A 25,969-nucleotide genomic window follows, 5' to 3' on the forward strand; every position below is an offset into this window, starting at 1 on the left:
GGGGGGGGGGGGGGGCTGTTCTGCCAGCCTCTGTCTTCTGGCTGAGGAGGCTGGATTCCCTCAGTACAGCTAGACTTGCTATTAAAGACTGAGGCAAAGAAGGCATTAAGCACCTCAGCCTTTTCATCATCACATGTTAACCATGTTTCATCCTGCATCTAGTAGGGGATGGAGACTCTCCCTAGTCCACAACCACTGAGCATCTGTTGTCACAAAACAAAAAAATAAGCCCAAACAACAACAAAAAAACACACCACACCACACATTGGCTACCCTGAAGAAACCAAACATCTATAAAAACTTTTAAAATAACTACCATAATATTGTCATCAGCATTTACAAAAGTGTTGCAAAATTGAAAATATCCTCCACGACTAGGTGATGTATCAAATACTGCCATTTATCTATGCTTGTTCCTTGTTTCAAGATCTTAATACAAAGTTTACCTTGACCTATAAGTAACAAAAGGGTCCTATTCACTTTGAGAAACTTCAGTGAAAAATACTGTAGAATACATGTCAGTGGTAAAATACATTTTTTCCATCTATTAAATATTAACGCACTGATCTGTATGAGTTACCAAGTGTGTTTTATCTAGATTCAAATCTTATTACTTAAAACCTAAAATTAGGACTAGATTTTGTCAAATGTTTGTTATAATTTTGTTATGCCCTGTACCCACCACTTCTACACACAATAACTTAGAGATACCAAGTGGCAGAGCCTCACCTAGTGTGAGCTGTCACAGTTCAATGATTTTAAGGGCACTTTTCATCAACTAGGACCTGCTCTCTTACATCCAACAGTGTGGTTTGTAACTACAATGAAATACTAAATTCTGCCAGGTTTACTATCAAGCTGTGCACGCTGCCAAAGCAAGGACCAGACAGACAACATTATGTAAACAAGGCTCAGCAACATTTTAGCTGTCCCTTTCCACACTGACACCAATTTAATATTTGTGACCTTTAAACTGTGTGTTGCAATTCTATACCACACAACTGCAACCAAGTCACAAACCAGTATCCGGTCAAGATTTTGTAGACCTTACATATTTCTGCAGCAAAAGACAAAGGAAGTTAAGAGCTGTTCTTAACATCTGACTAAGCAATTTTCTTGGCTTTGGTGGTTTAAGACTGATACATAAAGCTTGGTCTCTACCTATCTGATAACTTCTGACATTGTTTATGGCAGTCTTCAGTTTTAATAATGAAATCTCTTCAGATGGAAAGTTATACTTCCATTTCAAAGCAGAACAAAATCATATTTATCACTTTCACCATCAGCAAACAGCCATACTAAGTTTGTAAGATAACAAGTATAGATGTTCAACCTATCCAGTCTGACAGACTTAACAGGACTGAAACACCTCTCTTTTTACATGTATGTTGTCAACATTAGCAATTCTCTCCCTTATTTGTTGAGCATTAATTGAATAATTTCTTTCCCTAAGCTAATTATACTTCCTTTAATTCTTATCTTAATTCCATCCACATAAAATTATTTTGGCTTCAAACTAGATTTTAAGACACCTTCTGCTTTTTCTTAAAAATATATTTTATTAATATTAGTTCTACTCTTTCACAACACCAATTTCCTATCCATTGCTTTGTATGACAAATTTATGCCCTCCAACACATTTTATATGTGATTTCTTCTTGCTGCAACCTGCCATGAAACATGGGCCTTTTTAAAGTAAGTTACATGTCTGGAAGTAGGGGATCCATTTGATTTACTCAGCCAATACTGGCACAAGTAATGAAAATAAACATCAAAACAGAATCTGTGTTCCCTGCTTATCCAGTAACAACAGCAGGAAAGAGGGAGAGATTCAGTTAAGGCATAGTAGGGGAAAAAACAAAAAAAAAAAAGAGATAAATCTGTTGCTTGGTTTTCTTCTTGTAATAGTAATACACTCAGACTTTTCCACATCTTTACATGCTTTATATCCCAGCAAAATGCAAGGAAAAATTGGTGACACTTGATATCAACAGAAAGTCAGCTTCAGTATTACCTTACTTTCTGCACAAGATATACCAAAGCTATAACAAAAAAAAAAAAAAAAACCACACAAAAAAAAATCATACCCTGGAAAGTGATCTTATATTAGGCAAACATTATTTTCTCACCTTAGACCACATATCACACTTGTTTCTGAGAAGTATATGAAGCATCAGAACTGTCTTTTTTTTTTTCTACTCTATTTTATTGTTAGGAACCCACCACAACACAAAAAGCTACACCAATGGGAAATTTTTAATGAAGGAAGGAATTACAGATTACTTTTTCTGTTCCACAGTGGAACAGAAACAGGAGAATAGAGGTTTTAAGCCATCCTTCACAATGAGAAGCATTTTGCAAAAAATAAGTCCAGAATGATATATTTCCTAGTTGGTGTCTCATTTACTTCATTTAGCTACTGAAAAGGTTGCGGTAAATCTGCAAAGAGAAATACAAATATATTTCACTAATTTGAAGAGAAAAAAAGAGCATTACCTTATATCCTATTGTCTTACGATAATACAGAATTTCTTTTTCCAGAAGTTCAAATAACCGTGGTGGGAAAAACTGGAAATCCTGAATATTTGGTTGTTTTGGAGGTCGTGGAGCCTTCAAACACACACAGATACATTAACATCATATAAGCTTGATTTCTGTGTAATTAAACTGACATAATTCAGCAGCAGTGGCAACCTAGCACTTTGCAATTCCAATCATTTTATTAGCAGTATAGGATGAGAGCAGGGGATGAAATGGGGGAGAAAAATAGTAGAACAACATAAAAATCCTTCCATACTTAGCAACATCTTACCTTTGGAACTTTTGGTTCACTAACACGTAGGGCCTCTCTGAAATAAGCATCAACTGCATAATTAGCTTTGCGTTCTCGTTTTGGAGGCTCTATCCATTCCATCATGCTCAGCTACACACAAAATAGAATAAAAGGATATTAAAGTAACTATGCTTTCCTAAAGTCACAAAAATGATGACTCAATGTGCACTGCAAAACAAGAACGTATTTTTGCATGTCAAAACTAATGACTGTGCTCAACGATTTGGATACTACAACAAAGTTCAAAAATAAGCTAGAAATTATAGCTGATTATAACACATATTTAAACACCTGGAAGATAAGTAAGGCAGTGCAGTACCACAGACAGATCCGTTTACAGTATTCTACTTACTTCAGACACCTTAGTAAGGTTAGGATTCCATCTACCAAAATACAACAGAAGGATGGGCTCTGAATTCTATACTATCTTGTGATATGAATTAATTGCTTCTCCTCTAAATATCACAATGAATAACCTCTAAAGAGGCTACAACATTGGCAAAAAAAAAAAAAAAAAAAGACTGACATATTTAGCTGGCTTCTTTTAAGGAAAATATCAACATGAAAAAAGAATCTTTATATGCACACACCCCACCTTATTCTCATTAAATATTTTTCACAATGTTTATTCAAAATTGATAGGAAACCTGGGTTAGAAGGGCATTCTGTATTTAACAAACCAGAGTTCACACATCCGACTCCAGATAAGACCTTAAGAATATCTTGACTTACGTCCCAAACAAAACAGAGCTGTAAAGGTAACATTATGGGACCCTGAGTAATAGTGATCCTTCTATAATTAGGTAAATTGTTGTACAGACAATTCACATTAACACTTATGACTAAAACCTTCACTGCAAGAAAGACTTATGTCCAAGTTTCACATATAAAATCATTATCAGGCCTGTTTTTTCCTCTCATGCAGCAGTAAAATAATATTGGCTGCAGCAGTACAGTGGGATGCAACATAGTACTTTTGCTTCAAAAAGGATAAAATTTGACCAATATTATCAGATTTCCCTGTGAAGAAAAACAGTGGGGCTGAAAACTAATTTAACAAAAATTCAGAATATTGATGCTTCTGCAGAGCTAAGTGATTTTTTCAACAGCTCCTTAGTTCTCTGAAATAACCTTTATAGCCATAACCTTTCTAGTATGGTCTTTATGCTTGTACCTCTAAAGTCTTAAAGACTTGAAGAAAAATTACCTTTTGTTTTTCTCTATAATCTTCACCTTCGAAGTTGTATAAACTCATCTCTGTGTCCATAGTGAAATTTCGTAAGGAGCTCTCCCCCATTTTCTGCAGTCGTTCATTCATTTCAGCTGTCTAAAGATACAGAAAGATACTTTTAGGCTCAAACTGTTTTATCTTTCCTGAAACAAAAAACCAAACCACTTTCATCATTATTAAAACACTCTCAATGTCTTTTTCTGCTTTAAGCTCTTACATTCTTCTTATAATGAGAGACGCAGATAATGCTTTCCAATTTCGAACAATCTGACTCCAAGACTTTCCATTAAATTAATTATGCTGGATGTAGCCCTACAAACTGTATGATTTAACTTTTAAATTTAAATGAAATTTATGCCCAGCTCTTTGGAGCTGAAATGGTAGTGCATTTTTCCACAGAGCTACCTATCCCCTAATAAAGTTCCATTAACTTTTTGTGTCTGTTAGAATTGTTGGCATAAAATTTACATCTTTCTAAAAGGCCACAAAATAAACAGTGCTTAAGATACAGTGCACACATCCTGAACTTTGAAAATAATTATAACTCACTAATTCTACTCCTTGAGAACTAACATAAGTTTTAAAACATTTACAAATAGTAAAGTAATAAACAGTCATGAAAATAAGATTTACATAATCAAATTTAATTTCTATTTTGTGCACATATATTTAATGTTTGACACATTTCAAATTCCATATGAAACTGTTCTCTAACCTTCTTTTCACCTCTTTCTAAAATAGTGTTTATATCTTCTTCTGTAAGCTCACTATCTTTGGAAGCAAAAACATGTGTGGCTCCATGCCGGATCATCTGCAGCATTTCATCTTTTGCCAGCTTGTTAGACTGCTGGTCTATGAGCCTTCCTAAAATTAGCAAAACATGTTGAAAGTTACAATACAAGAGTTCTAGCAGGACAATGCAAACAGTGGATTTTTTTTTGTTCACTGGCAGAATAGGAAAGGAAAAATAGAAGAGCCATACATAAAAAAACCCACTTCACTTCAGCTGAAAACAAACAGAAATCAGAAACTTCAGGGAAAATAAAAAAAATAACAACTTTGGATCAAGATAAATATAAAAAAGAATGTTTCACATTCTGATAATCCAGATTTTATGTTTAAGATCTTATTCTTACAAAGTTAGCTGAACTTTTAACATCTAAATCTTATTTCAAGATTAAAAAATGATAAAATATTCTGTAACAAACATTAAGTCATTAGATTAACACTCACTTCACTGATTTCAACTCAAATCTCAGAATATTTTTCCCAAAATTCTAATTTCTGTCCCAAAATTTCACCTATACCATCTCAACTCTTCACAAACCATGAAAATTTTGACCATCATCCTTTCAGTAGCCCACCCTTTTGAAAATACAACCAACTTTCACAACTTAGCTGACAACCTTAGGTTTTGACTATTCAGAGCTTCTAAACAAAGACACAAAGCAGTTTTAATGTTCAGTGAATTTTTATGTGGTAAGACGCACATCTATATAATTATTTTTATCTTTTTTTTTTTTTCCTTTTTAACATAACACGAAAACCAGTAACATCTATTCAACTGTGGTTTGCTTTCCTCATTTACAGTTTTAGTATAAGTCTATGTGCATACTTATGAAAACAGAATTTTTTCAAACATTTCAGCTGAACAAGTAACATATAGTTTTTTAGGTTGTTTTAGTGTACTGCTATTATACACAAGGCCTGCTTTCTCTCATACTGTACACTTGTACAGTTATTTAACCCATACTTTAAGGGACTGAACAATTCTGTTGCAGACAAACATATATAGCAGTTGATACCTTGTTGTATAACTATAGAGTCCAGTCTCAGTTTTATTTCAGCTCTTTCTACAATCCTCTCTTCAACAGTATTATCAGTGATTAGTCGAAACACCCGTACTGGTTTCTTTTGACCAATACGATGCGCACGATCCTAACAAACATAAATCAATGAGTGTTCAGCAACATAAACTCACAAGCAATAGACAGTTAGCTTGCTATATAGCAGAAACAGCAGACTGAAACTAGCATGTATTTCTTGGTTCCTTGCTTATTCAAGAGCATATAAAAACATAAAACCAATACAGGAATACTTATATCTGGCTACTACACCTTTCAAGTTTGGGTCATTCAACAGTAATAAAGGCATTAACCTCATTTTAAATGCAGATAAAGGTCTGTCTAGACTGCAACTGGGAAGTGGACACACAACAGTACATACATATACCACACATCTGCACTGCACTGCTTTCAAACTAATTCTCTCACTAGACATTGGAATTGACCCTGATTTGAGCATATTCTTTCCATGGGCAAAGTCCACGCAGCCACAGCTTCAATACTCTAGTTTCCCAAGCTAGCTACATTAAAGCATCATATGGACCTCACATAGTACAGGTACCATACACAGCAAATAAGGTTATACAACCACAAACTTTAGTTATCTGTTACAAACTTGTGTGTATTCTCTCTGGAAAACATGAATAAAAACATTTGCCCTCTTAAATAAAAAAAGTTAAATAACTGGCCTTCAAGCTGTTGGTACCAGGATTTTCTGACTGTCCTTTAAACATGAGCTGTTAAATCTTTTACTGTCATGCACAATACTAATTTCTTCCTGAAAATCCTACTCAGTTTCCAGGAAGTCACTCTGCTATTGGTAGTCAGTATGCATATCAAAAGGGTAAGTTATTCACAGTAAATATCTGATGTGTTTAAGAGCATAAAAATAACACCCCACCCCACTCCCCCCCCAATCATGCAAGAAGGATCATGTGATTTTTATTCCATATCAAACAAATTATACTCTTGATTTTTTTGATATTCAGCACTCAGAGAAGATGTTAGTATGTTTAACACAAAAGTAAGTTTGGGTTTTTTTCCCTCTGGCATCACCACCAAATGATTTTACACTTATGCAGATGCAGAAACAAAGTGGGTTGCAAAAGCATAAGCTTCCTAAAAAGGAGAAATATAAAGCTGCATGCTCTTAATTCATTGCTATTATTTTGGAAACAGCCCTCTGTTATTCATTTACTGTCATCTGGAAAGACAAAATTAAGAATAATGCTATGGATAAACAATATTGATACAGTATTTTGACAGAAGTTATCTTATTCAATTATGAAAATAATTAAGGCAGATATTTACAGAGACAAATCTACAGTTTTGTCCACAATTCTGTTCCTGCCCTTTTTATTCTATTTCTTAGTTTACTGGTATTAAATACAAAAAGTAAATAAAAATAACAGAAACACAATTTCAGGAAACACTTATACAAAATAGAACAATGAAAACTTTAACAAACAAATGTGTATTATGGAGTTAACTCACCATGGCTTGCAGATCTACTTGAGGGTTCCAATCTGAATCATAGAGAATAACCACATCAGCAGTTGCCAAATTAATTCCAAGACCTCCAGCTCTGGTACTCAGCATGAAAATGAATTTACTGCTGTTGGGAGCATTAAATGTGTCTATTGCTTCCTATAAGAAAAAAAAGTCACTAAAGTATCAGAGCTTTCAAACAAGCTTCCAATAGTTGGTGGCTTTTCAATAATGTTTCTTTATAAGTTTACTGAATCTTCATACCAAACCCCATTTCTTATAGAAGAAACTGTAGATTTCCACAGGTGGGAAAATTCATTCCAAGTCCACAAACTATTACATTTGTCATTTGAGGAACAAATGAAATCTGCTTTACTGTGGACTTTAATTAGGAAAAACATACATCCTTAGCAGCCTTTTTGAACTGTAGCATTTTTGCTTTACTTTGAACAATGATATAGCCACTTATATACATATGTAAATAATAACTTATTAAACGAATATGTAAAACAAAGACATTTATTGTTTATATCCAACTTTCTCACCTCTCTTTCTTCATGTGGTGTCTGTCCATCAAGTCGGCAGTACTCATACCCACGCCACATGCAATAGTCTTCCAAAATATCCAGCAAACGAGTCATCTGACTAAAAAGTAGAACTCTGGAACCTAACAGAAAACACAGAAGGTTTTGTCATCAGTTTTATGTTTTCACATTAATCTTCTCACAGCATGAGAAGCATGAGTAAGAATTCATGTGAAATATTCTGTACTCTGCCTAACTTATTCAAGTCAGTCTTTCTTCCAGAGTTACTTTTCTGGTATTAATATAACTGCTCTTCAAGACAAATTATTTGATAATTTATACAGGAAAAATACACAACTGAAGAAAGAGAACACTTAAAGCCATGGTAAGATAATTAGCTGACAACTGATCTGCACAGAAAATCTAATGCTTTCATCAGAAATGTTCTTAAAGACAGCAACACAGAGGCTCTCCCCTTTCCTTCCTTCTACTTCTCCATATTATTAGTCTTCCTCATCATTCCTGTAAGACTTCCTTTTTCCATGTGAAATGATTTTCAACAAAAACTTCACTGAAAGTAACAAATGCATTCACTGGAGCAAAGACAAGAATGAATCCACACAATTTTTGAAAGGTAGCTTTACTTACAACAAGCATTCAGATCACTACTGTTCATAATCAGTACTCACCTTGCTCTCTGAGTTTGGCTAACAGCTTATCCAGAACTAACATTTTACCACTATTGGTGATGAGATGTGTGTCAGTGGTATATGGAGGGCCCGGTTCAGCACCATCAAATAGGTAAGGATGGTTACAGCATTTTCGCAGCTGCATCAGAATATTCAGCAGACGCATCTTATCCATCTTCCCAGCTGAATTCAGGATATCAATATCTTTCATCAGGATCCTTGTATACCTGAAGTTTTACAGGCAATTCTGAACAACTCTCAGTATTTAATTGTTATTTAGAACATGAATGAAACCCTGCAATATCCCAATTACTTATTTTTGGATGTGGGAGTTTGCTCTGTTTCTGTAACAATGACCTATATTATTATGAAAACATCTGACTGATAATAAGGACTTATTATTATTTTGTCTGTGAGTGACAATGATCTGTCATTCACTGGGTTATCTTATACTTCCATTTTAGGACTAGAAAGTGGATTAAAGATCTCATTTGTTTGACTGAAGCTGCTACCTGACCTGACTCCTTTCCTCACATCCCTCCTGGGTATGTGGCTCCTCAAGGTTTTATTTCAGTTTCAGCTCAGACTTTTACTGGTGCATACATACTTGGATCAAAGAAGGAAACTTGGCAGGCATATGTTCTTCCAAATAAAATTAAGGAAGGAAAAGAAGTTTCTGCCGCCTTCTTCCCATTCCTTTTCATTACCCTTCCTGAGCTCTTTGGAACTTGTGCATCATTTTAAAAAGCCCCAAAGACAGCTATAAATAGGCTTCTCCATCTGACTGTCTTAACATGCAACCCCCAAGATTTTAAAGAAGAAAAACAAATAGTGTGAAGAGCTGTAATGTTCTTATCAGAAAAGAATCTTACTTTGATGTAAGTAACTCACCATTCCCTCTGCATTTTGCTGAGCCCAAGATAAATTTTTACTTCCTTCTTTGGAGGCAAACTTTTTTCTACTTCAGCTTTTATGCGACGTAATAAAAAAGGCTTCAAAACCTAGAAAAATTAAGAGTTTTTCCACAGACATAAATTTATAAAATTTATTGACTCAAATAGAAAAATTAACAGATTCAATTATCTGATATTTATTCAGACCTAATCAATATCTATCACTGTCATGGTGACTCCTTCAGAAAAATTCTGCTAAAGTCTGCAAAATGAAGTCATCCACCAATTGACTAAGTCCACACTAACACTGTATAAAAACTGCCATGTTCATCCCAGTTGTTATCCTAAGCAAGGGCCAATCCCATAAGCTTATAAAGTCTATTTATTACCTTTTAACATAAGTTCTGTTTCATTTCCAATAGCAGCATATACAAAATACACCAACATTTAAAAGATAAGCAATGTATGTTATACTTCCTTCTGATTTGTTTTGTAACTGTATGATAAAAAATGTCTTATCTCATGCACAGTAAAACAACGGTAGAGGTATGCCTTATTCAGGCTAGCATGACGCCTATCAGTATACTACTCCATATAATAAATGGTTTCAAAATGATCTCAAAATTCTTCTTTTTCACACTTTATGTATAGATTTTTGTCTGCTTTGAACAGTAATGTTATAAAAAGCAATATGTATAATAATAAGTTCCATCATGAAAATTCTGCTGTGCATTTCTGTAAATACCCTCATGTTCATTTTCTCAACTTCGAAATGAAGGGGGAAATGATCTGTTTTCTTTTTTACACTGTGTAATCTAATGAGGACAAGTGATTACAGCTTTAATTACTTACAGCGTGAAGTCTTTCTACAAGTTTCTGATCACCAAGACAATTTTTAGTGTCGAACCATGAGTCAAAATCCTGCGGTGAGAAACAGCACAATTGACAGTTTATCATCTGTAGTTTTAACAGACACATATTGACTCTCTTTCACTCCAGCTGAGTGGCATAAATTCTGAGGCAAATGACTATGAGTGAAAGAAGAATCAGTCTGCAACTTCATGCCAATTCCCCAGCACATTATAGCATTCAAGTTAGCTGAGTAACTCTGCAGACAAAATACTATTACGCTGCTTAATTTACAATGGTTTTCCATGTTCATCACTGAGGTGTTTAAGTTCTTCCCCTTAGTGCTTATGTAATGATGGGGCAAGAATGTAAAAACAGAAAAAGAAAACAGAATCCTTAAGTAAATGAGATGGACAACAAAGCAAAAACAATGCAAGCAAGCAATACAAGTACAAAGACACATTAATAGTAAAAAAGAAAGATGACTCCAATTCTAAATGCCTATTTGGATGCTTAATATTCTTCATTCTGCATTGCTTTCCCAAATTTTGTTCCACTTCGCATAACTCTTGAACTACTTGAACTATTACATTTGCTATTACTGGCCTGAGGCCTTATCTGCAGTTAACAGAACACACTGTTTTAACGAAGTAGAGAGAAAAAAAAAAAGTAGTCTACAGTTAGGTAATATGCAGAGGTTCTACTGAATCCAGCTCTTCCACATCATATGTCTCTTTACTAGGCTGGTCATTCTCCTCTTGTGAAGGTAGCAGCCTGAGAAGCAAAGTAACAAGAACAAGACTGTAGTGCCAAAGCTCAACTTACATCTGCTGAATTGAAGACATCAGGTAAAAGAAAATTGAGTAATGCCCACAGCTCATGGAGGTTATTCTGTAAAGGAGTTCCTGTAAGCAGCAATCGATTTGTTGTTTTGAATTCACGTACGATCTCTGACAGCTAGAAATACAACAAATAGTTATCATCATCATGTACATTTAAGCATAATAATTTTAATCAATTTCTGAAACCTGAAATTATGTCAAATAAATTTAAAGATAGCGAGCTATGTTTGAAATTCATATTTACCACCCAGTAGCCTACAGCTTATATTTTTTTAAAAATACCACACCTAACACTTAAAATCTGCTAAAATCAAATAGAATCTTTCATGTCAAAGTATTTTCAAAGTATCACATAATTTTGGGTTTACCTTAGACTTCTCATTCTTTATTCTGTGAGCTTCATCAATTACCAGGTACCTCCAGTTAAATTTTTTGAAGACTGATTTCTCTTTAATTACCATTTCATATGATGTAACACAAACATCCCATTCACCAGGCATCATAACATCACGGATAAAAGCAGCCTAAAGCAGAACAATGAATTAATAAACACTTAGAAATATGAACAATTTATATGGAATTCAGTGAAATCTACCTCAGCTAACATTAGTGATGTACTAAGCTAGCATACAAAAGACAACCTTGAAACATCTTTTCAATAACTGAAATTTATTGTAACAAAGGCCTTCAATCCTTTGTACTTTAGGCACAGACAGATCATCAGCTGAGGTTAAGCAAAATACTTTTTTTTTTCCCTATTCAAAATTAAGTATTTACTCCAGTATAATTTTTTTGTAATAGCACCTCTCCTCGCTGGTTCCTCTATGCTGGACCTTGTTCTCACCAACAAATAGGGGTTGGCAGGGAGTGTGAAGCTCAAGGACAGCCTTGGCTGCAGTGACCATGAAATGATGGAGTTCAAGATCCTTAGAGCAGCGAGGAGGGTGCACAGCAAGCTCACTGCCCTGGACTTCAGGAGAGCAGACTTTGGCCTCTTCAGGGATCTGCCTGGCAGAGGATAAAGACCTGGAGGGAAGAGGGCCCTAAGAAAGCTGGCTAACATTCAAGGATCACCTCTGCCAAGCTCAGGAGCAATGAGCCTATGTCCTGGTTCAGCCAGGATAAAGTTTTCCCCAGCAAAGAGAGAGGGGGAAGGGATCTCCAGCCGGGTTATTCATACCATGCTGACGTCAGGTCCAGGGGGGAGCCTTTTTACTTTCGCTTCTGGTTTTGGTTTTTGCCATACATGTGGTGGGTTTGCTCCTTGATCATTTATTTAGCGGTATTTCTCTGTATATCTTTTGCCTTGTTCACTGTTATTGCTGTTTATTGTTGTGACCATTGATACTGTTGTTGTTCAGATTGTTCTATCACTCTGTTGTATTAAATTTCTTGTTATTTTAGCCGGGGTCTGTGTTTAACTTCCAATTCGACTGGCGCAGGTGGGGGAGAGGCAACGGCAACGTGCTCTCTCATCCCAGCAAGGATTAAACCTTGTACAGCCTAACAAAGAGGAAGTCAGGTAAGAACACCAGGAGACCTACATGGATGAACAAGGAGAAACTGGACAAGCACAAACACAAAAAGGAAGTTTACAGAGGGTGGAAGCAAGAACAAGTAGAGAAACTGTCCAAGCAGCCAGGGTTCAGGTTAGGAAGTCCAAAGCCCTAACTGAATTCTATCTGGTCAGGGACATCAAAGGCAACAAGAAAAGCTTCTGAGGTATGTCAGTGATAACAGGAAGACTAGGGAAAATGTGGGCCCTCTCCAAAAGTAAATGGAAGACGTGGTTACCTGGGACACAGAGAAGGCTGATGTAGTCAATGACTTTTTTTCCTCAGTCTTCACCAGCAAGAGCTCCAGTCACACCACCCAAGACAGAGAAGGTAAAGGTGGGGACTGGGAGAAGGAAGAACTGCTCACTGTAGGAGAAGATCCATTTTGAGACCTTCTAAGGAACCTGAAGGTGCACAAGTCCATGGGACCTGCTGAGATGCATCCGCGGGTCCTGAGGGAACTGGCAGATGCAATGGCTAAGCCACTATCCATTGTAATTGAGAAGTCATGGCAGCCCAGTGAAGTTCCTGCAGACTAAGAGGGGAAACATAACCCCCATTTTTAACAAGGGACAAAAGGAAGACTCAAGGAACTACAGGCCTGTGGATGCTCCTGGAAACGATGCTAGGGTACATGGAAAATGAGGAGATGATTGGCGGAAGCCAGCATAGCTTCACTAAGGGCAAATGCTGCCTGATGAAGTTGGTAGCCTTCTACCACAGGGTAACAGCACTGGTGGATAAGGGACGAGGAACCGCTATCATCTACCTAGACTTGTGCAAAGCTTCTGATGCTGTCCCGCATGACATCCTTGTCTCTAATTGGAGAAACACAGATTTGATGGAGAGACCTCTGGGTGGATAAGGAATTGGCTGGATGGTCACACTCAAAGAGTTGCAGTCAATAGCTTTATGTCCAAGTGGAGAGCAGCGACAAGTGTCATCCTCAGGAATCAGTGTTGGGACCGGCACTGTTTAACTTCTTTCATGACAACACGGACAGTGGGATCGAGGCACCCTCAGCAAGTTCACCAGCAACACTGAGCTGTGTGGTGCAGTCACACGCTGGAGGGAAGGGACGGGCCATCCAGAGGGACCCGGACAGGCTGGAGAGTGGGACTGCGTGAACCTCATGGAGTTCAACAAGGCCAAGTGCAAGGTCCTGCCCATGGGTCGGGGCAATCCCAAGCACAAATCCAGGCTGTGAGAGGAGTGGATTGAGAGCAGCCCCAAGGAGAAGGACTTGGGGGTATTGGTGGATGGAAAACTGACTGTGAGCCAGCAATGTGCGCTCACAGCCCAAAAAGCCAACCATGTCCTGGGCTGCATCCAGAGCAGTGTGGCCAGCAGGTCGAGGGAGGGGATTCTCCCCCTCTACTCCACCCTCATGAGTCCCTTTCCTGCAATTCTGTGTCCAGTTCTGGGGCCCCCAACATCAGAAGGATATAGACCTGCTCAAGCAGGTCCAGAGGAGGTCAGAAAGATGATTGAGGGGCTGGAGCACCTCCCCTGTGAGGACAGGCTGAGAGAGTTTGGGGTGTTTAGCCTGGAGAAGAGAGAAGGCTCCAGGGATTCCTTAGAGTGGCCTTCCAGTGCTTAAAGAGGCTACAGGAAAGGTGGGGAGGGACTCCTGATCAGGGAGTGCAGGGATAGGATGAGGGGTAACGGTTTTAAACTGAAAGAGGGGAGATTCAGAATAGACAGAAGGAAGAAATCCTTCCCTGTGAGGGTGGTGAGGCCCTGGCACAGGTTGCCCAGAGAAGCTGTGGCTGCCCCCTCCCTGGCAGGGTTCAAGGCCAGGTTGGACGGGGCTTGGAGCAACCTGGGCTAGTGGAAGGTGTCCCTGCCCATGGCAGGGGGGTTGGAACTAGATGGTCTTAAAGGTCCCTTCCAACCCAAACCATTCTATAAGTCTATGAATTTAGATAGAGTACCTACTACCAATACAGAAAAAAAACCTTCTAAACTAACTAGTCCAAAGATACAATCCAAACAGAGTATTTCAAAACTACTCATGGAACCTCTCATCTTCTCTCTTTCCTAAAGTTCTCCCCCCTCTGTCCCATCTCTACTTTTTAAGGGATACATATCTAGGCATATTAATCCTTTCACTTTAAAGAATATCACTGTATAGAAAAGCCACACATGCAGGTCTCCAAATAAGTTACTTAGTAGGGTAAGATCACCACAGCTACTAGGGCTGATAGAACAGTTCAAGTCCATGGCCCTGAAGAGCTACCTAATAAAGAAGTATTCTGTACAACACTATGCACTGACTCAAAAATGCAAATATAAGCTCAGAGGTGCTTTAGCCACTACAGAAGTAGAAAATGAGGACATTAAAAGTTATGACAATACAAAGATACTCTAAAAGCAAAGAAAGTACAAAGTGAAGGTGCACACTTCCCTTCAACACAATCTTAATTTCATTCCTGGAACTAGTAATGAACGCACTGTGGTACAAATGTTATCAAACTTCAAACAAATCTGCAAAGGGCAGTACAGTCAAGACTATAGCACTGGAGGGAACTGTCCAACTCACTGGCAGAACCAGCAGTTCCTCTCAGAGAAATCACAGAATAATTTAGGTCAGAAAAGACCCTTAAAATCATCGAGTCCAACCATTAACATAACACTACCAAGTCCACCGCTAAACCATGTCCCTAAGCACCACACCTACATGTCTCAAATACTTCCAAGGATGGTAACTCAACTACTTCCCCGTGCAGTCCATTCTAGTGCTTGATAATCCTTCTGGTGAAGAAATTTTTCCCAACATTCAACACAAACCTCCCCTGACACAACCTGAGGACCTATCCTCTTATCCTACGACTTGTGAAAACAACCCCAGTTCCCTCAGTCACTCCTCTTAAGTCTGTTCTCAGACACTCAGACCCTGGTGTCAACCAACAGCCCCAGGTCCTTTCCCACCAGGCAGCTTTCCAGCCTCTCTTCCCCAAGCCTGAAGCACTGCATGGGGTGGTTGTGCCCGAAGTGCAGGACTCAGCACTGAGCCTTGCTGAACCCCATCCAGATCCCTCTGTAGACCCTTCTTACACTCAAGCAGTAACAGGCAGCCATACAATCCATATGAGAAGCCACAGAATTCACAGGAACATCCAGCTCATTGATCCCTTGCAAGTTAGAAAACCACTCTATATCTATTTTAAGGCCTTCACTATGAAAGATCTACAACAGAATCCTAGTTACAAGGTGAAGCATGGACACAAGACACAAGTAAAGAGTGGGTGAAATCACCTAAAAATGGGGAAGAAAGAAGTAACAGATTGAGGCTAATAAAGGAAAATTGATAACCACTGTCATAATGCAAACACGGAAGAGATTAAAAAAAAGGTGCAAAAGTCAGAGGAAGACAACAGAAAAAGAGGTAAGACAGCTGTAGTTTGATCCCAGTCTATTACTTTACCTACTGATTTGCATCTTTTCCTCATAGTTACAAGCATAACATCTTGTATTTTCAATGCTAATATAGCTAAAGATTACTGAAAAATACCATAATTAAGGAAGTAGCTTAGGGAGAATTCCACATATCCATATGCTAGTTTTTGATAAATAATGCATACATCTTTGAAATGTAGAGCACTTACTCTGGCATCTTTATCTCCAATAAGGCAAACAGCACGTAAAGATGGAACCCAGCGTTTGAATTCATTCATCCAATTGTGCAAAGTTGACTTTGGAACGAGGACCATGTGTGGCCCAGGAATGTTTCGGTAATGCTTCAGATAGCCTAATAATGCTATTGTTTGCAGAGTCTTACCGAGACCCTGCATTGACAGAGAAAGGGGGGGAAAGAAACCTGCTGAAATGAAATAACATACAGAAATAGTTTCAAACAATTTTCCTGCTATATAATTCTGCCACTTCAGTTGCTTAAAAAAACTACAAGCAAATGTCTGCAATACAATTCTTTTCAGTGCATTACAATTCCACTTATGAATAATCTAAGTGTTGTAGAATGATGAATACTACTGTATACACATTAAATACTATAGACACTTAAACATTGAATTTTGCTCAGTAATTACCACAAAAATTCCAAAAGATTACTACTTACCATTTCATCTGCCAGAATGCCATTAACACCATTTTCATACAATGAGATCATCCAGTTCAAACCTCTAACCTGATAATCTCTCAGTGTTCCTCCTTTCACATCTGTAAATGTAAGATTCCTCTAAGTAGACGAATACTAAGTAGAAAATTTTTATTATGATCTACTCAGACTTTAATTATATCAGAGCAATCAGAAAACTGTCCATACAATACTTACATGAAGGAGACTCCTCAAATCGAATACACACATTAGATGTTTTTCGACTCTCTGACAACAACTCTTCATCTTCTTCCTGTTCTGTGCGCCTGTGACGATAGCTAAGGAAAGAATCCAAGATTCATGTTTATTTGAAGTAATTTCAAAACACCGACTATAAAATCAAAACAGACAAATTCTAACAGAAACAATCATTGACCTAATCTGTGTGCATTCTCATACCCTGACCAAAATCATATCCTGTTAATATTATATGGCTCATTCCAGCTTTGATTAGAAAGGCTGATACAAAGCACTCTCCTCCAGAGCCACAACCATACTCTGACAACAAACACTGAGTTCTCTAAGGTGCTTTTTAATGAGCAACGCAGGAATACAAGACACATCAGTGGTGGCCTTAGAATCAATTACTTGGTAACTATACCATTCAGAAATGTCCCATGTTCACTCAAAAAAAAAAAAAGTAAAAAAAATTTATAAAATAGAAAATGTCATTCTGTAAACATTCCAAAAACTAGTTACTTGTTATTAAAAGACCCCTCAGAAACACTACATGCAGGCTAATTACTAATATAGCCAGACTGATGGAGCAAGGTGCTGAGTGGTGCTGAGGATCCCATATCCACATTACATGCACATGGCCTTGTTTTAACTTGGTCTAACTCCACTCCTGTCCCACTGACATGTCCACTAGCAATGGGAGCACATCAGCTGCATTTCTGGAGTGCATCTACTAGTTCAGTGTCATGCAAAAGAAATTTAATTCATATGCTCCAGAATCACTCCACAATACAGCCCAAAGCATGGTAAGTGAAAAGAATCAGGAAATTTACATACATTCCTGACCCAAGGTCATGCTAATGCTGATGGATCTGCATGCATACACCAACCAGCTTTTAAAGAAATAATGATGCACAATTGATAGGAAAAGTTCTGGACTTACTTAAAAAAAAAGACTCTAAGCTATTAACTAATTACATATGTTAAAATGCATCATTTGTTTGGAAGTGTAAGAAGTAGGAAATAAAAGTAAAACATACTCCCCAGCTGAAATCAAACTCTGTTTTTCATCTTTCTTCATCCGTGGCCGTCCCAGCTTGACTTTCAATGGAGATGTTGGTGATTTTTGTGCTGCAGGCTGAATAAAATGTGCGAAAAGTTCTGTCTGCTTCAGGAGGAATTCAAACCTTTTTGCTCGATCTGCTTTCTAGTTTCAAAGTGGGGAGAGAATTAAAAGAAGAAAAATCACTTTTGAGCACTCAGTTGTAATGTGTGACAGTTCATAGACCCTTCATGAATCCCAGAGCAATCTGGAAAACATGGCAAGACTTGATACCCTCATCGCAGCAACTCACTGCCATTCAAAACTCAAAGATTAGTAAATCAACGAAAAAAAAACGGTTTTCTTGTACAGATTGCTTTAGTCTGCATGGCACACCAACAACTGTTAGGAGATGCTTTAAAGGACTGTCTACAAAAGAAAAAAAAAAAACTAAGGTTCTGACTTACAGTAAGGGATTAAATCATAACCTTGCTGAAGTCAGCAGAAAACTTCCATCAGCTTCAAGATTATCAGGATTTGATCCAAGACAACAACGTGGTAGCTTTGCTTTTAGAAGTATGATTAAAACAATGGATGCACCAGATCAGTATTGCTTTCACTGAAGTTTGTAAACTTTGCTGTCAGATTTCAAATTTCAACCATTTCACTTTTGCCATATCAATGAGGCATATGCACTCTACTACATAAACACAGCAAAACATATATCCTTCTCTACATTTAAAAGACATTACATAATTTTAAGAAAAATATGATAAAATTCAAATGCTATCTGACAGGATGCAATTGTTAACAATTTCTCTTCACCATTTCTAAGCATCACGTAACAGCGTACCGCTTAAAGCATTTTTCATGCGATCTCATTTATATATCTTGATATAAACTACAAAAGCGAAATTGTAGTTCTGTACCATAACCTTTCTAAGAAATATACAAACAACAGAAAGATTTTTTGCAGATAACTTACATGCAAGTAAAAGTGCTCTAACTCTGGTAACACAAACCAAAAAGGACAATAAAAATGAACGTGACTTGCAATGCATAATCTTGCCACATGAGGGCAATGCTTTTCTTTTAATACTGTACCACTTACCAGCAAATAAACATCTTTACAAACATCTCCTAGAAAAAAATTACTATTATTTTTCCCTCGCATTCATTATTGGACCATTTGCGTAAATAACTTGCAAAATAAATAAACTGTAAATATCAAGTAAAGCTTTTAGGAAAAAAACTCTAAAAGGGGGAGTAAAGACATGGATGTTTATGCTCATACAGGGTAAGAGCAAATCCATTCAGAGGATTTATATTAAACTAATAATACATGATGGTTTTGGCAAGCTCACCATAACGGGTAAGGTTCTATACTAATGCCACAATATACTTTTTTGCCTGCAAAATTATTGGCTGGGTACAAGCAGCATGCCTTGATAAACAGTAAAGGTCTAGCTCACAACTGCACATCTGAGGAAAGGCAGTTTTTCTGAGACTTATTATTCCCTTTGCCCTTTAGAACAACTGAACTAACATGCTATTTTAGGAATTATGTAAATTTGCCATGTATTACTATGAAATCAAATGTAGTTATTTACTCAACTCATTCTCAACAGTTTACTTTTATGTCTTCCCTTTGCCTGAGAATTAAGTATTCATACAAGTAGGTATCAGCTTTTCTGTATCTAGCAGTGATACTCTTTCCTGGCTTCTACAGTATTCAATCCTTTCAGATTCTACTGTAATTACTAGGCATCCATTTAATGTTAAAGCTTTTAAGCAAAATGTAGCAAGATACAGATACCAACTTCAATCAAAAACTTACTACACGTGTCATTAAAGAACAAGTCTTGTAATGTCCTCCTGGTTTTTGCTTCTTTGTAATATAGAACTAAAAGCACTACAAGCTCCCTTCATTTGTGTCATGGACAGATCCTCTTTTGTATTATGGCATATGTGTTGTGGGGCATATCAACATTTAAAACTTTTATGTTTTTATATGATAAGAAACTGGCAGCTTCAGTATTTCTCTCATTTAAGAAGTAGCTTAAGGAGGCCTCTGACATGACTCAAGGGGTCATCAAATAAAACTAGCACAGACTCAAAACCAAAAGGGGAGAGTTTTAAATATAAAATGCTATTGAATAGAAACTCCTTACCACAGGAGGGTGTGGATAACTAAACCTGAGAGGGTGAAAAAAGCAAGCACACAAATCCATGGGGTGGGGGGAAAAAAAAATCCACTGACAACTACGAGCATAAAAACAGCCTCCAAGTTCATACAAAAATACTTGGAAGAGAGATTATTTAACAGAACTATTACCACCTGCTTCCTCTGCTGTCATATTCTTCACTGAACACCTACTGTTAGCCACTGTGAGAAACATCTCACTAGACTAGACACCTAAATGAATCTTGATTTTTCTTTTCTGACACATCCAGCCTGCAATATCTCCTTGTTAATGTTTCTAGTGGGTTTGTGTGTATGTGGCTGCAGGTTTCAGTAGGTGGGTGAAGGGGCTACAGGGGTGGTCCCTGTAAGACACTTCTCAAAGCTCTCACAGCTCCAAGTCAGACCTGCCTCTGCCCAAGGCTGAGCCAATCAGTGATGGTGGCCACACCTCTGTGATAAACTATTTAAGAAGTGGAACCTGGAGGAGGAGTTTGTGTGAGGAGGAGCTGTGAGGGAGATGCCTCTGCAAACCCGAGCTCAGAGGAAGAAAGGAGGAGGAGGAAGTACACCAGAGCAGAGACTCCCCTGCATCCTGTGGGGAGAGGGCAGGCTGTGCCCTGCACCCATGGAGATTGCTGATGGAGCAGACATCCACCTGCAGCCCTGGGGCGACCCCACACTGGAGCAGGTGGCTGCACCCACAGGAGGCTGGGGCTCTGTGGGAAGCCCTCACTGTTATAACTTGGTGATGGGAGGACTGCAACACACAGGAGGGGCCCACATTGGAGCAACTCAAGAAGAGTTGCAGCCCGTGGGTAGGAGTCATGTTGGAGAAAGTTCCAGGAGGACTGCCTCCTGTGAGAGGGATCCCATGCTAGAGCAGGGGAAGAGTGTGAGGACTCCTCCCCTGAGGAGGACCCTCCTCAAAGCCACAGGACTGACCACAACCTCCATCCCCTGCTCCCCTGTGCTGCTGTGAGGGAGGAGGTAGAGAAATCAGGAGCAAAGCTGAGCCCAGGAAGAAGAGAGGGGTAGGAGGAAAGGGGTTTTTAAGATGTGGTTATACTTCTCACTGTCCTCCTCTGTTAAGTGTTGCCGGTATTGGTGCTTGAATTAAACTGATGCTCTTTTACTTTGCCCAATGACTCTGGCTTTTGCCTGTGACCATAATAGGCAAATCATCCCTCCCTGTCCTTGTCTCAATTCCCAAGCCTTTTGCTTTATTTTCTCTTCCCCATTCCTGAGGGGGAAGGGGTGAGCAAGCAGCTGCATGGTTCTCTGTTGCCCTCTGGGCTCAAACCATGACACTACATTGATCTAGTTCAAGCAAACAAGCAAATGTCATAAAAAGCTGCAGTACATTTTGTCATGAAAACACTTACCATCTTCTCTTCATATTCCGGGTCAACTTCTTTTTCAGGCCTAGCTGCCTTTGGAGGAAGCTTGAGTTGAAACGGGGGATCATTTTTCTGGAATTCAAATTTTAAACACTTTATAAAGATCAGCTTCTTTATTTACTAAAGTAAAAATATATCAAACTCAATAAACCTAAGTATTACAAGATAAGCATGCTACTTTTTAAAAATAATTATTTCAAAATGAATTGACTGCATTAATCACTATTTCACCCAAAGCACAACTTGATATCCATGATGAAACTAAAGAGGAGATATGACCAGATACAATATAAGATGAAGATCTGTCTCAACCTGATGTTATCTCTACAGATAAGATCTGAATTGAAAGCATTGAAAGGAAGTACTAAAGAGGATGGTTTGATTTTTTACAGAGACCTTGCTTTAAATGCATAATTAAATTCAGTATCTTGAAAAGATATTTTAAAAAAATAAAAGTGATTTCTAATTGTAAAATTCCTAACTGTAGATTTCTGGGACTTCCATCTTGGTTGGGTTTTGACTGGGTTTTTTTCACTTCTAGATGAATCATCACAAGTTCATTTGGAAATACAGGTTTAACTACACTTAGCCATATACATAGGAAAAGACAAAAATTAAACCAAATCAATCCATGTAGCAACTACTGCATGGTATGCTCTTAGTTACCAAAGAACTACCTTATTTACTCTAAATGAAAGAAATTTAAGAAACTGTAACAAAAATGGCTGACTTTTGTGGTTTATGAAATTCATTTCTGTCTTCAGTTGGGAAGCTTAAAGCAAGTTTGCACAACTTCAACTGCTATATTTGTATATATAAAAAAAAGCTGGCAAAAAACATGATATTGACAAAATGTTTTAAAAGAAGAGAATCATGGGACAAATGTTTGGTGAAATTTTTTTCTTAATTTGGTCTTTAAAGTATGTCTTTTTATGCACATCCTGCAATTAAAAATTTTTTTGAGATGCATTAAATTATAAAAATGTTTTTGAAAAGCACTGAATAAACTGTCAAAGTGCAGTGCCAATGTAACAGAGCAGTCTTAATCTAACAAGTACTTTAAATATCAGCCTACTATAAATACATTAAAACGAAATAATAATTAATCTAGACTATTTAGGGTCAAGCAGAAAAACCAGACCACAATGGGGTCAGAGATTACCTTTTCAATTTTTGGACCAAAGGCATAATTCTCTGCAAAAGTGAACAATACCAAGTGTATAACGAAGTTGTTTAGTTTAATGATGTTATAAATGCATGAGTTTAGCTTTGCAAGGCCAAATGACTATGTTGCAAACAGGTAGCATCAGAAATGTTCTATTCACCTACAGCTTCTTCAATCATGTAAGCAATCAGCTCATCTCAGAACACAATGTTAGAAGAGGACTGTTACACCAACCTGCCAAAGAGCAGGTCATATGTATGTATATATTCACACCTCCATTATATATTACTATGGAACACACACTCCAGTAAGAGAGACTGACAGTGCTAATATCAGGCCCAATCCTTGTTATTAAAGTGACAAAATACTCCTCCTTAGCGGAAACCAAAATTGACAGTAAGCCATTTCAGATGTCTCTCTCACTTCCCTTGGAAATAAATTACATAAATATGTGCTACTGGAGAAAAGTTGTCTACCTTAAGTAAGTATGAAGTTTCTCCTAAACAAAGCAGAACGACTAAATATTATGAGAATCCCTTTTCCAAGTAAAATATAATGCAATATTATCTTTCTAAGCCCCAGGCAGATGGCTCTAACCCCAGTTCTATTGTTATTCAGATTACCCTAGAAGAAGAAAACTTAAGGTGGCATACAAATCTAGTTTGTTCAGAAATAAGTATTTGTGAATAACATACTCCAAATTAAAGAAGCAAATGAACTAACATGTAAAGTTACTGCAGCCACAACACTATACAATCACATCCTCCACTGTACCTTTCAAGACAAAACAGTTTTCCTGTGCTCCCACTCCTTACTGCAGTGTTTCTGTCAAACATTGATGGCCCAAAGTATTAGAAATAATGAACAGAAGACTGTCAAAAATTGATGAGAGACAAACACAAGACACATGCATCCCAATACCCTTTCGCTTCCTCACATCTTGCAAGGGAAAAAAATATGCTGTAGTTTCACTACTCTGTGCTGGTGGACCTAGATGGGTAGTAGGGAAGCGCATCATATCCAAACTTGCTTCTGCATAGTGTTTTTAGTTATAAAAACCTAGACCTTATCAATTATTAAACTCTGTTACAAGTAAGAATACTTCTCTCTTACTACCAACTGGATCATGTACCTAATACGACACAGAAACACAAAATATTTCATCAAATATGTGAGAGTTTTACCCTAGAAACTTTACCTCAGTGCAAGCAATTAATTAACCAGCAAAAAAGTACTTTTGTTTTTAACTCAGGGAGCTAGCTGGTAACAATCTGCCTCTACCCGAGTAAAGTTTTCCATTAGAGATTAAACCCTAGATAAGAGTCCCCTAAAAACTGGTGTCATTTAAACACCTTACAAAAAATATGCAGCAGTTTCAAAAATACCAGACCCTGACTATTCCAAGGATCCAAAATACTTCCCTTAAAATCTCTACTAACTCACTGAAACAGAGTTAATAACTTCAGGCTGAGACATCTACCTAGTAAGAGCAAGTACTAAACTGGGCAGGTCACTTGAACACATAAATAAATGACCACGAATTAAGAACTGCTGCTGTAGTTGACTTTAATCTTGTAACCTGTGCTATCGAGATCTTCAAACAGATGCATTAAGAATAATTAGAAGGAGCCCTTTTGTGTTTAACTTGCATATACAAAGTGGACATACATTCCAAATAGCCATTAAGACACTGCTTTGGTACTACTACAAGACTATTTTTAGTGAAGCAAAACAGTGAGAGGGGAACAGAGCACAACAGGTTGTATTATATAGCACTGTTATGCAGATCGAATCACTAAACATGTAGCTATATAACAGACCTGTGGCCCAACTTATGTGAAATTCCACATTTTGAATAAAAACGCAAACAGCAGAAAGGTGGGGGGGTTGCTTCATGAAACATTTTGACCAGCATGACACAGTAGCACAACACTGGTAACATTCGAAACCATTCACTGGTTTCCAATGATTTTTCAGGCAGGCATTCTCTAAAATCTAGTACCAACTTTTTATCAGTTGACATGCATAAAATATTGCAGAGTAAGTTGTATCCAATACAAAAATGGCCCTTAAACTTTTTCCCCTGAACAATGAGGTAACGTTCTGAATTACACTGCACTGTATCTCGTAGATGTTTGTATATACATAAGTAATGAAATAAAGAATCAAGCGCTCTTTACAATAAAAAAATAAAAGGACTTTCATCAATCGGAATTAAAATTCTAATTGCACTAATATCAGTGTTTCTGAAATTTTCTCCTGATATTTCATGAATACATGACACACAGTCGTCATTCTAAGTTTTTATAAGATTCATTCTTCAGGTTAAATCTTGTTCCGTTTCCAAGGATACCCGAATACGTCACTTTCTACATTCCTTGTGCCTTAGCCTGTAGTCTTTTTTCCAAAAAAAGGCTGAAGGGAGGAGGCTGGCAGCCATACCTGCTCTTCAGAGGGGTTTATTCTGCGCCACGGTTGCATTCCGGCCGGGCAGAGGGAAGCCTGAAGCCCTGGAGCGTGAGGGCTGGGACAGACCAGCTCAGCACCGACCCCTCCGAGCCGCCACCGCGACACCCCCACCCCGGGCCCTCACCCCACGGAGCACCCCGGGTCCCGCAGAGCCCCGCGCCCGCCGTCCCCGTCCCGCTCCGGGACGGTTTCACCTGGGGCCTCCACTCACACTCTCCATCCATAGGCCCATAGAACTGGACACCACTTGATGAGGGCCCTGCCCTGTTGGCCATGCTATGGTGGGATGCTTCAGGGAGCAGCTGGCCTTGTTGTGCCCTGGGAGTTAGCCCAGACAGGCCCTGAAGGCCCAGGTCTGAGCTTAAAGGGGGTTCCTGGCCCCCATGGGCAGGGAGGGTGGACAGTGTCTATTCGTGTCCCTGGGCCCTGAGCACTTAGTTCCTCAGCCCTGTCACCAACGGTCCTTTCAACCAAGGCAGCCATGAAACTCTGAACCAGTTAACAACTGAGGAGAAAAGAGAAGTATTTAATATAAGCAATATTTAAATAGCAACACTTGATATAAGCATTTTAAGCAAGATCATAACACTGCAGTCAGGGTAACGTGTGGTTAGTGCACTGTGGTTGCTCACACTCGGGCTAGGCTAATGTAAGTACAGAGGTAAAGG

At 38.1% G+C, this 25,969-nt stretch overlaps 1 protein-coding gene across 2 annotated transcripts in view; it reads right to left on the reverse strand.

Annotated features, from left to right (window-relative positions):
- SMARCA1 (SWI/SNF related, matrix associated, actin dependent regulator of chromatin, subfamily a, member 1) overlaps nt 1-25,431 on the reverse strand; it is a 38,089-nt gene extending 12,658 nt beyond the window's left edge. Inside the window, exons 1-18 of one of the 2 annotated variants that reach the window (XM_026848303.1) lie at nt 25,275-25,428; nt 21,653-21,739; nt 18,084-18,250; nt 17,044-17,144; nt 16,828-16,928; nt 16,358-16,537; nt 11,562-11,717; nt 11,177-11,308; nt 10,355-10,423; nt 9,501-9,610; nt 8,610-8,836; nt 7,942-8,063; nt 7,403-7,555; nt 5,870-6,002; nt 4,780-4,928; nt 4,041-4,160; nt 2,813-2,923; nt 2,497-2,610 (exon numbers count right to left, since the gene is read on the reverse strand). In XM_026848303.1, coding sequence (XP_026704104.1) covers nt 2,497-2,610; nt 2,813-2,923; nt 4,041-4,160; nt 4,780-4,928; nt 5,870-6,002; nt 7,403-7,555; nt 7,942-8,063; nt 8,610-8,836; nt 9,501-9,610; nt 10,355-10,423; nt 11,177-11,308; nt 11,562-11,717; nt 16,358-16,537; nt 16,828-16,928; nt 17,044-17,144; nt 18,084-18,250; nt 21,653-21,739; nt 25,275-25,313 — 2,271 coding nt within the window. In that variant the 5' untranslated portion in view covers nt 25,314-25,428. Of the gene's footprint in view, nt 1-2,496; nt 2,611-2,812; nt 2,924-4,040; nt 4,161-4,779; nt 4,929-5,869; nt 6,003-7,402; nt 7,556-7,941; nt 8,064-8,609; nt 8,837-9,500; nt 9,611-10,354; nt 10,424-11,176; nt 11,309-11,561; nt 11,718-16,357; nt 16,538-16,827; nt 16,929-17,043; nt 17,145-18,083; nt 18,251-21,652; nt 21,740-25,274 lie in introns of both variants that reach the window. The other variant, XM_026848304.1, reaches the window with a different exon arrangement.
- Between the last annotated feature and the right edge of the window lie 538 nt (nt 25,432-25,969).

Source organism: Athene cunicularia (assembly GCF_003259725.1).
Source record: "Athene cunicularia isolate RWA chromosome 4 unlocalized genomic scaffold, athCun1 chr4_part3, whole genome shotgun sequence".
Taxonomy (NCBI): domain Eukaryota; kingdom Metazoa; phylum Chordata; class Aves; order Strigiformes; family Strigidae; genus Athene; species Athene cunicularia.